The 14,425-nt window shown below is 36.0% G+C and overlaps 3 protein-coding genes across 4 annotated transcripts; all 3 read left to right on the top strand.

Moving 5' to 3' along the window:
- The first annotated feature begins 1,906 nt into the window (after window positions 1-1,906).
- Window positions 1,907-6,109, top strand: LOC131521855 (serum paraoxonase/arylesterase 2-like). Of its 2 annotated transcripts, XM_058746958.1 has the most exons (10): window positions 1,907-2,144; window positions 2,434-2,473; window positions 2,641-2,711; window positions 2,945-3,000; window positions 3,122-3,287; window positions 3,426-3,552; window positions 3,639-3,839; window positions 3,956-4,037; window positions 5,583-5,711; window positions 5,891-6,109. In XM_058746958.1, exons 1-10 carry the CDS (start codon window positions 2,108-2,110, stop codon window positions 6,050-6,052), a joined length of 1,071 nt encoding a protein of 356 aa, XP_058602941.1. In that variant the 5' UTR covers window positions 1,907-2,107; the 3' UTR covers window positions 6,053-6,109. The 2 variants fall into 2 exon arrangements, with proteins under 2 accessions (XP_058602941.1, XP_058602940.1); XM_058746957.1 differs by lacking the exon at window positions 1,907-2,144 and having other exon boundaries at window positions 2,337-2,473.
- Window positions 6,110-6,806: 697 nt separating this feature from the next.
- LOC131521493 (serum paraoxonase/arylesterase 2-like) lies at window positions 6,807-9,747 on the top strand. Its single transcript, XM_058746250.1, has 9 exons — window positions 6,807-6,956; window positions 7,192-7,262; window positions 7,522-7,577; window positions 7,707-7,872; window positions 8,015-8,141; window positions 8,228-8,428; window positions 8,558-8,639; window positions 8,892-9,020; window positions 9,201-9,747. The coding sequence occupies exons 1-9, from the start codon at window positions 6,880-6,882 to the stop codon at window positions 9,363-9,365; spliced, it is 1,074 nt and encodes a 357-aa protein (XP_058602233.1). The 5' UTR covers window positions 6,807-6,879; the 3' UTR covers window positions 9,366-9,747.
- A 61-nt stretch (window positions 9,748-9,808) lies between these two features.
- LOC131521492 (serum paraoxonase/arylesterase 2-like) lies at window positions 9,809-14,313 on the top strand. The gene is made up of 9 exons (XM_058746249.1): window positions 9,809-10,437; window positions 10,627-10,697; window positions 10,836-10,891; window positions 11,537-11,702; window positions 12,064-12,190; window positions 12,282-12,482; window positions 12,601-12,682; window positions 12,862-12,990; window positions 13,167-14,313. Exons 1-9 carry the CDS (start codon window positions 10,334-10,336, stop codon window positions 13,329-13,331), a joined length of 1,101 nt encoding a protein of 366 aa, XP_058602232.1. The 5' UTR covers window positions 9,809-10,333; the 3' UTR covers window positions 13,332-14,313.
- Window positions 14,314-14,425: the final 112 nt, after the last annotated feature.

Below are 14,425 nucleotides of genomic sequence, written 5' to 3' on the forward strand. Positions count from 1 at the left end.
ATTCATATGAAAATGGTGGCTTAAATGTTTTGGACTTTGCAACATTAAATAATACATGTAAGGTTAATTGGCTTAAACAAACAAATCCTGATTCCATTTGTTGTTTTATTCGCTCCCATATTCTACCAAAATGTATCTATCTCATATTCTATCTAGTGTATAATTGTTTATATTATGGTTAATGTTTATTGTTTATATCATGTATATTGTTTGTCATATACATGTTTGATCTTGTTAATTAAAAAAAAAAGGGTCAGTCAACCAATTGAGTGTCCCCATATAAAGACAACCAAGTTATGTCTTCAGACCCATTTATTCTGACATATTTTGTTTTATTATCAAACAATAAATAGTCATGCTACAGATCAGAAATCTCAGTTTAATATTAATTGTGGCACGCTATGTATGTAAAATTATTTTTAAAAATTCAAAAATTATTTTAGAATGATTGTGCCTGCAGTTATATCAGAATTCATATAAACTAATTTACTTGTTATTGTTGTTATTCATATTAATGTAAGAGGATTAGAAAGTTCAAGATATGGTGACTAGTTACAGCAGCGAAAACATTTTAACATAGAATACTGAAATTAGAAAAAAAAAAAACTTATTGGGTATGCTACTGAATATAACACTTGAATGTAGCACTGTATCACAGTAAACGGTATACTAGAAATTTAAAGCAGTTACATCATGTTGCTGAATGTGGCACCTGCGGGCAAAGAGGCTTCCAGTATATTGCTAATATCAGTGGAAGAGAATGTGGTGTTCTGGTTCAAAGAATTTCATCATTCATCATGACTCAGATTTTCAAACCAGCAAAATATACTGGTAAAAGTCTATTTTATCAATATGGATAATGTTTTGCAACATTTCCATGCTTGAATTCAAATACTACTTGTGTATAAGTAAAAAAACGGAACAAATAGACAGCAAGAAATTACACCTATGTAGTTGTTTAGAATTGGATAAAATTACTAATTTATTAATTATTCATTGTGCTTGATTATATCACTGATTATGCTTTTTGCTCCACACCATACACATTTCTAAATTATATAAAGCACTGCACTGTAAATTGGTAAGCCTGACTGTGAATTTTCCTCGGAAAGCACACATGAAAATAACTGCTTTCAAATGATTTAGTATATCACTTTTAAGTTGGCCCAGTATCTGCCTTAGAGGTTCTGTCATAACTTAACATTCCATTAATATTGCTGCAAACTTGCTGAGCTATATTAACATAAAAGGCTGCACCGGTCACAGCACAAATAAATAACTAAAAAAATCTAAATATATGGAAATTACTTATACATATTTATACAACATATGGAAATTATTTTAAGCGAATTAGTATGAAAATAATAGGTAATAGTGCCGGCTACTGACCAATCCATGCTACTACAGCGGCATATTGCTTCACAAAAGCCCTAGCGCTGAGTGGATCTTTGTGACAATAAACACGTACTGCATATTTTTAGCTAAAATATCACGTGATGTAAGCTGGCTTATTGTTATGCATTATTATTATGCTATATAGGCATATATAATAATGCAAAAAGCACAAATGGCTTTTTGGTTGTTACCATATAGAGATTCCCGCTAAATCAGAGGTTTCATACTCCAACACAAACTTTCAAGAGATACTGACCCTTGAGATAAAAATAATAGGCTGCATACCTTCTGCATGAATTGAATCATCTCAAGGATGGTTTGCGTGTTAAATGCATAATTAAGGGAGGAAAAGCACAACCGGGAACTACCTCCTTGAACGGGGTCACTGCTACACGTTAATAAAGAAAGCGCAACTGGGTCAACTCTGAAAATTAACAAAGTACATTTTTAAATAAAGCGCACTAGAGAGGGTGGGCTTTGAAAGAAAGAGGTTGCCAGATATCACGATTAACAAGCAAAAAAAAAGCGAAAATGAGCAAAAATGTAATTGATCAGTGAAGAAAACATTTAAAAAATGTAACCAATAAATAAGAGTAAATCTCTTTTTTGTAAGCACACCTGAAAAGGGGCACATTGCGCATCAGTGAGTTGTAGGGAAGTGGCTGGTAAAGGCAAAATCACGGAACAAAGAAGAAACAAATTCCTAGGATTAATGATGGCATTATTTTACAACGCGGCTCAAACAGAAGGTGAGGATATTTGACAGCTGTGATTATTGGTCACACTTTTTTATTCTGCCATGTGAGCATTTTGGAAATGTTAACCTAAAACCCAAACCGCAACTACACATTAATGTAATCCATATATACATAATAATAATAAACAAATAACTAAATAAACGAACTAAAAAACAAGTCCAAAACCTCGCATAATGAGCGAACATGGCAACACTGAAGGGTTAATGTTTGTGCGTTAGAGGCAGCGCGAGAGTTTCAGACAGTATGGGTAAGTTAGCAGTTCTCTCGTTGTCTGTTGCAGCTCTTGCAGTTTTGATCGGAGAAAGAGTCATCACGTTAAGGTTGGTTGATATGTCCGATCGAATTTATATTTTCTTTGACTACTGTTCTGATCTTTGCTGCTACTTATTGACATATTAATTGGTGTTTAGGCTATATGTAATTGTTGCACATGGCAATAATCATAGCAATATGTATTACATATGACTATGTTTTGTCTTCTTTACAGGCATTTATCACTTTACTACAGAGAACTTACTCAGAACTACCTTCCGAACTGTCACCATATAGAGGGCATAGGTAAACCCTGTATTGATTGCCATGTTTTCTGGTCACGTGTCATTTCATGGACTGAATTTACCAGTCTGGACCTAATGTAGTCTTATTTATGCAATTCTAAATGCGGAAAAAGGAAATAGGAATAGTGTAGGCTTAAATTTTAGAGTGTTTTGCTTTTATAATTTATTCTGTAATTGAGTTTCTGTCACTGTTGTGGTGATCTGTAGTGTGTAATTTTTTGCTGTTTTAAACAGAATGTGGGGCTGAAGATATCACAATACTTGAAAATGGACTGGCCTTTCTGAGCACTGTATGTCATAAAACTAAAAGCACCTGGTTGTTGAAGTACATAGCTGTTAAAAGTTAATTATATACATTTGACTATTAAAAAATTCAACTATATTTGTAAATGTAACTATATTTATGTTTAGTGCGTGAAGCATCCAGACATACCGTCTTATTCAGATGACCCTGGAAAGATCTACACCCTGAATCTGTTGGATTCTAAAATGAAAATTAAAGCACTGAACATCAAGGGAGACTTTGACAAAGACTCTTTTAATCCACATGGAATCAGCCTGTACACGGATGACAAAGGTTTGCAATTTGTATTCAATAAACGTATACATAAACAAGAAAAGTTTCATTCCTTTTTGAACTGTCTATACTTAAAACTATATTAAAAGGAAGATTGTTAATGAACCTAATAGTATATTAATTCTTCTCTCACTACAGATGGTGCCGTATACCTGTTTGTTGTGAATCATCCTCAAGGCAACTGTCAAGTGGAGATTTTTCGATTTGTTGTGGATGAAAATGCTCTCCAGTACATCAAGACCATCAAGCATGAACTCCTGCACAAGTATGTGCTCCATTAAACTACAATACTGCTTTAACATACCCTAGACCTAAAGTATAAATTCCAGTTTATTTATGTGCATTTGTTAGTGTGAATGATATAGTCGCTGTGGGGACCGAAAGCTTTTATGCCACCAATGATCATTACTTCACGAATGGGATTCTCAAGATTGTGGAGCCGTTTCTGTCTTTGCCCTGGTGTGACGTCGTCTACTACAGCCCTCAGACTGTGCAGGTTGTGGCAGGGGGCTTCTTGCTTGCCAACGGCATAAATATCTCCCCTGACAAAAGGCAAGTTTTAGGAAAAAAAAATCAAGATTTGCATATGCATGTAATATTATGAAATAATTTATTGCATAATCATGTCCTGTTTATATGTTATTAATACAATTAACATGTCATTCCAGGCATTTGTATGTGGCAGATCTTCTGAAGCACAAAATTGTTGTCTTGGAAATACAGAAAAACACTGTATTGTCTCATGTAAAGGTAAACATCAAACTACATAAAATGTTATTTTTTCAGAATTAGCTTTATTGCCAGGTATGTTTACACATACGAGGAATTTGTTTTGGTGACAGAAGCTCCACAGTGCGACAGAATGACAGTGACAAGACAAGACACGGATAATAAAGATAATAATATACAAATATACAAAATAGACAATGTGCAAAATAGCACAAACACAATATTCAAAATAGACAATTTAGTATGTACAGGTATGTTAGGTTCAAATTTGAAATGTAATAAGTATGTGTGTTAAATAAATAAATGTATGATAGTGTTGTGTTTCATGTTTATTGTTAAGTGTTCAAGTGTTCATGAGATGGATTGCCTGAGGTAAGAAACTGTTCCTGTGCCTGGCCATTCTGGTGCTCAGAGCTCTGTAGCATCGACCAGGCAACAGTTCAAAGAGGGAGTGTGCTGGGTCCAGAGAGATTTTGCCAGCCCTTTTTCTCACTCTGGATAAATACAGTTCTTGGAGAGTGGGGAGGGTTGTACCAATGATTCGCTCAGGAGTCCGGACTACCCTCTGTAGTCTTCTGAGGTCAGATTTGGTAGCCGAGCTGAACCAGATGGTGGAGTAGAACTGTTTCAGCAGCAGGTTGAGTTTCCTCAGCTGGCGAAGGAAGTACAATCTTTGTTGGGACAATAGAGTCTATGTGAATGTCCCACTTCAGGTCCTGAGAGATGGTGCTGCCCAGGAATCTGAATGACTCCACTGCAGCCACAGTGCTGTTCATGATGGTGAGTGGGGGGAGTGCAGGGGGGTTTCTCCTGAAGTCCACGATCATCTCCACTGTTTTGAGCATGTTGAGCTCCAGGTTGTTAAGACTGCACCAGACAGCCAGCTCTTTAACCTCCTGTCTGTAGGTAGACTCATCACCGTCCTGAATGAGGCCGATGACTGTGGTGTCATCTGCAAACTTCAGGAGTTTGACAGAGGGGTCTTTAGAGGTGCAGTCATTGGTTTAGAGGGAGAAGAGCAGTGGGGAGAGGACGCAACCCTGAGGGGCACCAGTGCTGATCGTACGGGTGCTGGATGAGAATTTTCCCAGACTCAATAGCTGCTGCCTGTCTGTCAGGAAGCTGTTGATCCACTGACAGATGGAGGTGGGCATGGAGAGCTGAGTTAGTTTGGGCAGGAGGAGGTTTGGAATGATCGTGTTAAAAGCTGAGCTGAAGTCCACAAACAGGATCCTCACATAAGTCCCTGGTCTGTCCAGATGCTGCAGGATGAAGTGCAGTCCCATGTTGATTGCATCATCAACAGACCTGTTTGCTCTGTAGGCAAACTGCAGGGGGTCCAGTGATATCCTTCAGATAAGCCAAAACCAGTTTTTCGAATGACTTCATGACCACAGATAGATGAAAGAATTTATAGATGAAAGTATAGAATTTCAGCTTTGTTGTATAGCTAGCTTCAAATAAAACAGCAATGAATCTATTTAATAGTTTTTTTTAAATAACAGTAACAACAACTATTCTGCCTGCTATTGCTAATATTATGGCTTGTTCATTTTTCTTACCCAGGAGGTTGATGTGGGGTCACTCTGTGACAACATTGAGGTGGACCGTGAAACTGGAGATCTATGGCTGGGCTGCCACCCAAACGGTCGCAATTGGTTACTTCAAGATCCAAATGATCCACCTGGTTCAGAGGTGTGTGAATATATGCAGCATATTTAAATGCTTGAGGCGTGGCCTAGTGTTTAGTGCCCATGCTCAAATATGATGAGCTGTCATGTTCCCATGTCTGGCCTTTCTCTTCCCACTGTTTTCTGTCTACTCTCAACTATCTCTGAGTTACAAATCTGTAACATACCCATGTTCTCCTATAGGTTATCAGGATTGAGAACATCCTCTCTGAAAAGCCCAAGGTGACCCAGGTGTATGCAGATGATGGCAGTGTGATCATTGCTTCTTCGGTGGCAACCCAATATGGAGGAAAGCTGCTCATTGGAACAGTTTATCAGAAAGCTCTGATCTGTGACCTTAAGTAGTGTATATACTTACTGGAAAGAATAAATAGTGGCTCAGCTGTTTGAAAGATTTTGTCTTAATAGTGTCATTTCAGAGACTACATATTTGCAGCACAAATAAAAGACAAGACATACTAATAATACATAGGTAATTAACTTTAAGTTTCAGTTGCACCTTTTGTACTGTAAAGTGAGAAAAATCAATTCACACAATATATATTTGGCTTGACAGACTGCTTGGATTGATTATAAACTCTGCTATTTATCTACTAGATATGTGAGCTTAAAGCAAGAGTTAAACTTCACTAGACTCGGCATATGTTCTCAATAGCTATCACTAGTTGATTGTGTAAAAATATATAGCCTATATTATCAGTTTGTGATATCCATGCAACACAGAACCTTTACCAACAAACATCCATGGCAATTAATAACTATTTATTACACTACCAACAGTTAGGTTAGGTTCATCCTTCATGTTAAGGCCTACTTAAAAAACACATGCTTCTGTATTGATGAATCACATCGTATGAAAGTAATCACTACCTCGTAAAATAGTTGCTTTTCTCTGGGTTGACGTTTACCATATTCTGAGTGAACTTTACAAATAATAGGCCTATCCATGTTTATCACATCTTGGCTGGTTTGACAGAAATAGAAAACAAACAAATGCAATAGCATGTAACCAATAAGCAGAACTGAATTCTGGAAATTATCCCCAAAACAAAAACCACGACTGTACATTTATGTATTTGTATACAAAAATTCGCACATAAAAAGCGGACATGGCAACACTGAAGGCTTAATAATGTTTGTGAGCTAGAGGCAGCGCGAGAGTTTCAGACAGTATGGGCAAGTTAGCAGTTCTCTCGCTGTCTGTTGCAGCTCTTGCAATTTTGATCGGAGAAAGACTCGTTACATTAAGGTTGGTTGATATGTCCGATCGAATTTATATAGGCCTAATAATGACTTGCGATTACTGTTATTTGAATACCAAACTTTATAACTGAACTATTGCAGTAAATGTTTTCTTTGACTGCACGCTGTTCTTATCTTTGCTGCTGCTTACTGACATATAGGCTACTGTTTAAACATAATTACTGAACATGACAATAATCATAGGAATATCTATTATATATGTAGTTTTGCCTTCTCCACAGGCATGTATCACTTTCCCACAGAGAACTCACCCAGAACTACCTCCCTAACTGTCACCATATAGAGGGCATAGGTAAGTAAACACTGAATTGATTGCCTTCTTTTCTGGTCACGTGTCAGTTTGCTAGACTGAATTTACCAGCTTGGACCTAATGCAGTGTTACTTAATCAGTTATAAATGTGAGATTCGTGTAAAATAATGTTTTATTGGTGTAGTGTTTTGCTTTTATAATTATTTATGTAATAGAGTAAAGAGCATTTGAAGAAGCATATGTGTGTAGGTTTGTGACACTGAAAATGTGGATGTAGTGTGTTATTTTTGTTTTAAACAGAATATGGTGCTGAAGATATCACCATACTTGAAAATGGACTGGCCTTTCTGAGCACTGTATGTCATGACAACAAAATCATTAATGAGTAATCTCATGTTAGCAACAGTCATTTTTCGTATTTTCCTATTAATTTGACCTTTAAATGCAACTATATTGTTAAACATGTTCAAATTAATTAAACACAGGGCTTGAAGTATCCAGGCTTACCATTCTATTCAGATGACCCTGGAAAGATCTACACCCTGAATCTGTTGGATTCTAAAATGAAAATTAAAGCACTGAACATCAAGGGAGACTTTGACAAAGACTCTTTTAATCCACATGGAATCAGCCTGTACACAGATAACAAAGGTTTGCAATTTGTATTCAATAAATGTATACATAAACAAGAAAAGTTTCATTCCTTTTTGATCTGTCTATACTTAACTATACTTATATTAAAAGGAAGAATGTTAATGAACCTAATAGTATATTAATTCTTCTCTCACTACAGATGGTGCCGTATACCTGTTTGTTGTTAATCATCCTCAAGGCAACTGTCAAGTGGAGATTTTTCGATTTGTTGTGGATGAAAATGCTCTCCAGTACATCAAGACCATCAAGCATGAACTCCTGCACAAGTATGTGCTCCATTAAACTACAATACTGCTTTAACATACCCTAGACCTAAAGTATAAATTCCAGTTTATTTATGTGCATTTGTTAGTGTGAATGATATAGTCGCTGTGGGGACCGAAAGCTTTTATGCCACCAATGATCATTACTTCACGAATGGGATTCTCAAGATTGTGGAGCCGTTTCTGTCTTTGCCCTGGTGTGACGTCGTCTACTACAGCCCTCAGACCGTGCAGGTTGTGGCAGGGGGCTTCTTGATCGCCAACGGCATAAATATCTCCCCTGACAAAAGGCAAGTTTCAGGGAAAAAAATCAAGATTTGCATTGATAAAAGCACAGCATAGTAATATTACCATCAAAGCATTATTGCGTAATTATGTCTTTTTTTATGTGTTGTTAATACGATTAACATGTTATTCAGGCATTTGTATGTGGCGGATATTCTGAAGCACAAAATTGTTGTCTTAGAAATACAGAAAAACACTGTATTGTCTCATGTAAAGGTAAACATCAAACTACATAAAATGTTCACACCTTATTTTATCCCAAACATAATATATATATATATATATATATATATATATATATATATATATATATATATATATAATTTTTTTTTAAGTATAGAATTGTAAGTTGTGTTTGCTTCAAACACAACAAACATGGAAGAATTTAATAGTTTTCGCTTAGTAGAAAATGAGAACTACTCTGTCTGCTATTGTTAATATTACTGCATGGCAATTTTTCTTACCCAGGAGGTTGATGTGGGGTCACTGTGTGACAACATTGAGGTGGACCGTGAATCTGGAGATCTATGGCTTGGCTGCCATCCAAACGGTCTTAAATGTGTATTTCATGATCCGAATGATCCACCTGGTTCAGAGGTTTGTGAATATATGTATTGTGTAGTGTTTAGTGCCTATGCTCAAATATGATGAGCTGTCGTGTTCGAGGCTGGCTCACATCATGTTCTCATCTCTGATCCTTTCTTTTCCCACTATCTCCTGTCTTATCTCAACTGTCCCTGAGTTACAAATCTATAATATAACAATGTTCTCCTGTAGGTTATCAGGATTGAGAACATCCTATCTAAAAAGCCCAGGGTGACTCAGGTATATTCAGATGATGGCAGTGTGATCATTGCTTCTTCGGTGGCAACCCAATATGGAGGAAAGTTGCTCATTGGAACCGTTTATCAGAAAGCTCTGATCTGTGACCTTAAATTGTGAATGTATTCACTTATGGGTAAGAATAAATATTGGCTCAAGTGTTTGAAAGAATTTGTCTGAATAGAGTAATTTTAAAGGCAACACAAAACAAAGTCAAAGGCCTTTTGTAGGGTAAAGTTTGAAAAAACAATCCATACAAAATAAATTTGGTTTAACAGGCTGATTGGGTTGCAAACACTATCTACTAGATATGTGAGCTTGAAGTATAACTTGACTTAGCATATGTTCTCAGTAGCTGTCTTTCTTGAGTTGTGTAAAAAATATATTCATCTATTTATGATGTACATGCAACACAAATAAACATTTACCAACACACTCTCACTGAAATTAGCAAACAATTTGTGAAAATGGACAATAGTTACTAATTTGTATGAATTTGTATTATAACAGCAGGGATGCAGAGCACATTAGTAAGCCCGATGTATGCAGAGAGGTAAATAAAGTGTGCATCACTCTTGCACTCTTTCTGAGAATTTTTCTGTTGTTTGTTAATGTTAATTTCTTTAGGCTACTCTAAAATAAATTCGAAATGCAACAGTTTGGATAAGAGAATATTTCATTATGTGAAAAGAAATGCATGACGTAAATACTGTCATCTGTATATTGGCCAAACACCTAAAATAAATAAATAAATAAACGTCAGAAAAACAGCATTCTGGAAAAAAGCGCGACTTCCCATCTGGAGATACAGGCTGCTACTTTAACACGCTACTTCTATGTAAAGTCCCAGGCGCGTATAATACGAGTACCAGGCACGGGGTTGCCAAGTCCTTGATTTCCCCGCGGATTTGGGCTACTTTGTCACAGGTGCAGCAGGTTAAATCGATCTCCACGGAACTCGATTTTAACAAACGAGGAGACCGACAGAGGGGAAACACTTGGAAAAAACGCGTTTGGGTTAGTTTTGATTAGAAATCGGATGGTTTGGTTTTGCACACCTGGCAACCCTGAAACACTGATAAGGGTTAATGTTGTTTACGAGCGTTTCAGACATTATGGGGAAGTTAGCAGTTTTCTCTTTAGCTGTTATTGCTCTGGCAGCTTTCGTTGGAGAACGACTCGTTGCACTTAGGTTGGTCTATATTTCCAATCGCATTTATATAACAATTGCTTAGAATGTCAGGCTTTTCAATTGTAATTTTTAAGGTTTCTTTGTCTGAACGCTTTTCTGACCTTTGATGCTACATTTTTAGTTACTAATGCAAACTTTTAAAAAGTCACGCAAACGATAATAAATGTTTAAATGGAATCCTCTCCATAGGCATGTATTGCTTTACTCCAGAGAACTTACCCAAAACTACCTTCCTAACTGCCACCTAATAGAGGGCATAGGTAAGTTAGACACATTTTAGATAAACTGTATGCTTAGGTGTCTCGTGCTGGTCTGTTTTAAATAATGTAGTGTGTTTATATGTTTCTAACAGTTAAAATAAGGACATTGCAATGATGTTATTTCCCTGTTTTCAACAGAGTATGGAGCTGAAGATATTACCATGCTTGATGATGGATTGGCTTTTCTGAGCACTGTATGTCATAAAACTATGACTAAGCATTTTGATTAGTTTATCAGATATATGTCATCATTAATTACAAGGTGTGAGTAGTCCTAGATCTATTCAAAATCTATTACCTATGCAGTGCAGCATGAGACTAGAGTTGAATCAATGCTGATTATGTCTTGGAACAACATTACTGTCCAAAAACATAGGCTTAACTCCACCCCTACCCCTAAACCTAACACTACCTATAATTTATCCCAAAAATCAGAGGGAAATGATAGCTGAATAATAAGAGTGCAGAAGCACCTAACCTTTGTTGTAAGCCTAAAACAGACATTTCCTGTAAATTTATCCCTCAAATCTGATTGGTTGATTGGGATGTTGTTCCAGGATAGACAGGGATGTTGAGCCAGAAACATGTTGTACTTGGTGGAATCACGTAGCCAGCAGCTAATTATACAAAGTGTAAATAGTGGAAGATACTGTTTGCATCAAGTGCAAATCATTACAAACAGAATCTTATTGTATTCATACAAAGTGTAAATTGAAATGATATTTGTACTAAGGGTAAATTGTCTGAGCACGTGGACAGAGTGAGTGAAAATAGCCTTTTGCACTTGTAAATAGATGCCGGTCACGCCGTCCTAATGAATTGTGATGAATTAAACACAGGGCTTGAAGTATCCAGGCTTACCATCCTATTCAGATGACCCTGGAAAGATCTACACCCTGAATCTGTTGGATTCTGAACTGAAAATTAAAGCACTGAACATCAAGGGAGACTTTGACAAAGACTCTTTTAATCCACATGGAATCAGCCTGTACACAGATAACAAAGGTTTGCCATTTTTATTAAATTAACACATTTTTCTAGCATTAATTTGGGTTGCATGCAGTTTAGTTACGGTTTTTTGATTCCTTAGATGTTTTAAATGTTCCATGAACAGCTCTATGGAATTTAGACACTTATGAATGTATGACATCTAAAACTGGATTTTGTAGTAATACGGTTTTGTGTAATGTACTGTAACTACATACAAATATTTGTAAGTTTCCTTGTGAAATGTTAAAACTAAGGAAAACTAGCCACCTTGTGTTCAAAGGCTATTTTACAATGTCAATTTGATCCTCACTTTTAAATCCTATATGTATACCTTTGATAGAAGTCTAATCAAGTATGAATTATTTTCTCACTACAGATGGCGCCATATACCTGTTTGTTGTGAATCATCCTCAAGGCAAAAGTCAAGTGGAGATTTTCCGATTTGTTGAGAATGAAAATGCTCTTCAATACATCAAGACCATCAAGCATGAACTCCTGCACAAGTATGTGCTTATTTCTGTATATTTAAAATATTTCTGTAACTTTAAACCTGATCAGAAATCAAATTCCAGTTTATTTATGTGCATTTGTTAGTGTGAATGATATAGTCGCTGTGGGGACCGAAAGCTTTTATGCCACCAATGATCATTACTTTATTAATGAGATTCTCAAGCTTGTGGAGCATTTTCTGTCTTTGCCCTGGAGTGACGTCGTCTACTACAGCCCTCAGACCGTGCAGGTTGTGACAGGGGGGTTTCCATCTGCCAACGGCATAAATATCTCCCCTGACAAAAGGCAAGTATCAGAAAAATGTCAAGAATTTTCATTGATTAAAGCTCAGTATAATATAGTATCAACACATTTTTCATGTCCTCTTGTGTTGTTAATACAAGTAACATTTAATTTATTTCAGGCATTTGTATGTGTCAAATATCCTGAAACACAAAATTAGTGTGGTGGAAATACAGAAAAACACTGTATTGTCTCATGTAAAGGTAAAAGAAAAAACTTGATATTTGTATCCCATAATAAATATATTGAATTTTAGCATTGTTGGATGTGTTAGCTTTAAATAAACAACCATGAAAGTGCATTATGACAGGTTTTTTCGGAGAACACACTGCTAATGTGTTAATATTGTTAATATTACTGCATGGTAATTTTTCTTATCCAGGAGGTTGATGTGGGGTCACTGTGTGACAACATTGAGGTGGACCGCGAATCTGGAGATCTATGGCTGGGCTGCCACCCAAATGGTCTCAAATTCCTGCTTAGTGATCCAAATGATCCGCCAGGCTCTGAGGTGCGTGTGTGTGTGTGTGTGTATTTTGTGCTTGTATGGAGCAAATAGATATTTATTAAAGAATGTGTATTCATTTTATTTGTTGGCAATTTGACATTCCTATTTTTCTCCATTATTTACCGTTTGCTCTCAGCTGTAAAACAATAAAAAGTCAATAATTCCATGTTCTCCTGTAGGTTATCAGGATTGAAAACATTCTCTCTGAAAAGCCCAGGGTGACTCAGGTATATTCAGATGACGGCAGTGTGATTGTTGGTTCTTCGGTGGCAACCCAATATGGAGGAAAGTTGCTCATTGGAACCGTTTATCAGAAAGCTCTGATCTGTGACCTTAAATTGTGAATATACTCACTTATGGGTAAGAATAAATATTGGCTGTTTAAAGAATTTGTCTGAATAGAGTCATTTTAAAGGCAACACAAAACAAAGTCGAGGCCTTTTATAGGGTAAAGTTTGAAAAAACAATCCATGATATAAATTTGGCTTAACAGGCTGATTGGGTTGAAGTGGGAAGAATAAATAAATATTTGACTTGGATAGGGCATATAATTCCAGATATTTTTCAACAAAGAAATTAAAGAGTGGACATGCTAATTATATTTGGCTTGTTGATCTCTAAAATGTCAATTAGTGCCAAAACTTGTAGTTTTGAGTTAACTTATAATTTGATTTTACAATGGCCTATGACGTTGTAATAAGTGATATTTTAATAATATATGATGTCAATGAAAATTAATAATTTATGAGTGAACATTATGAGCGATATCCTGCCAAATTGATAGTTTGATAGTAACAGATAATACTGTAATGTGTTGCAACTATGTGTTGAAATGTTTTGGATGTTTCTCTGGTGGGGCAGTGTGGTTGTCACATGTTTTGAAAGAGAGAGGGCATGCAACTAAACAAGCCAAAGGTCTTTTTCTTAAAGACTAAAATAATCTGTGTTCAAAACCCTTGCTACTAAAGCATTACTAGAAAATCAGATAATTGTAGCCTGTGTGTGTGTATATGAGGAACAACAGATTTTTTGACATTGTAAATAATTTATTAACTGACACTTTAATGCTGAGTGTGATTCAGTTAAGTTGATTACTCTGGAATCAATGATTAGCACATTTATTTGAAACAGTACTGAGTTCTGTGTGTATGTTCATGACTTAATGTAGCTTCTGATTTTTATTTTACATGATTATGAAACAAATGAATTCTCAGTATTTTATGTTGATTTGCATTTTACTTACACAAAATGTTGCGCATGATACCAAGCTGAGTGTTCATTAAAACCGATGACTGAAAAGAAATGTTACTGTGAATTTTTCTTCTTTGTAGAACAGTAAAGTTATGAGAGGCATTTTAATGAAATGGAAAACTAAGCATCACATCATAGTCACAATCTAGAGGAAAATGTATGATTCTGTCCATACGAGAGGAAAAAG

This window comes from Onychostoma macrolepis, chromosome 16, assembly GCF_012432095.1.
Source record: "Onychostoma macrolepis isolate SWU-2019 chromosome 16, ASM1243209v1, whole genome shotgun sequence".
NCBI classification, from domain to species: domain Eukaryota; kingdom Metazoa; phylum Chordata; class Actinopteri; order Cypriniformes; family Cyprinidae; genus Onychostoma; species Onychostoma macrolepis.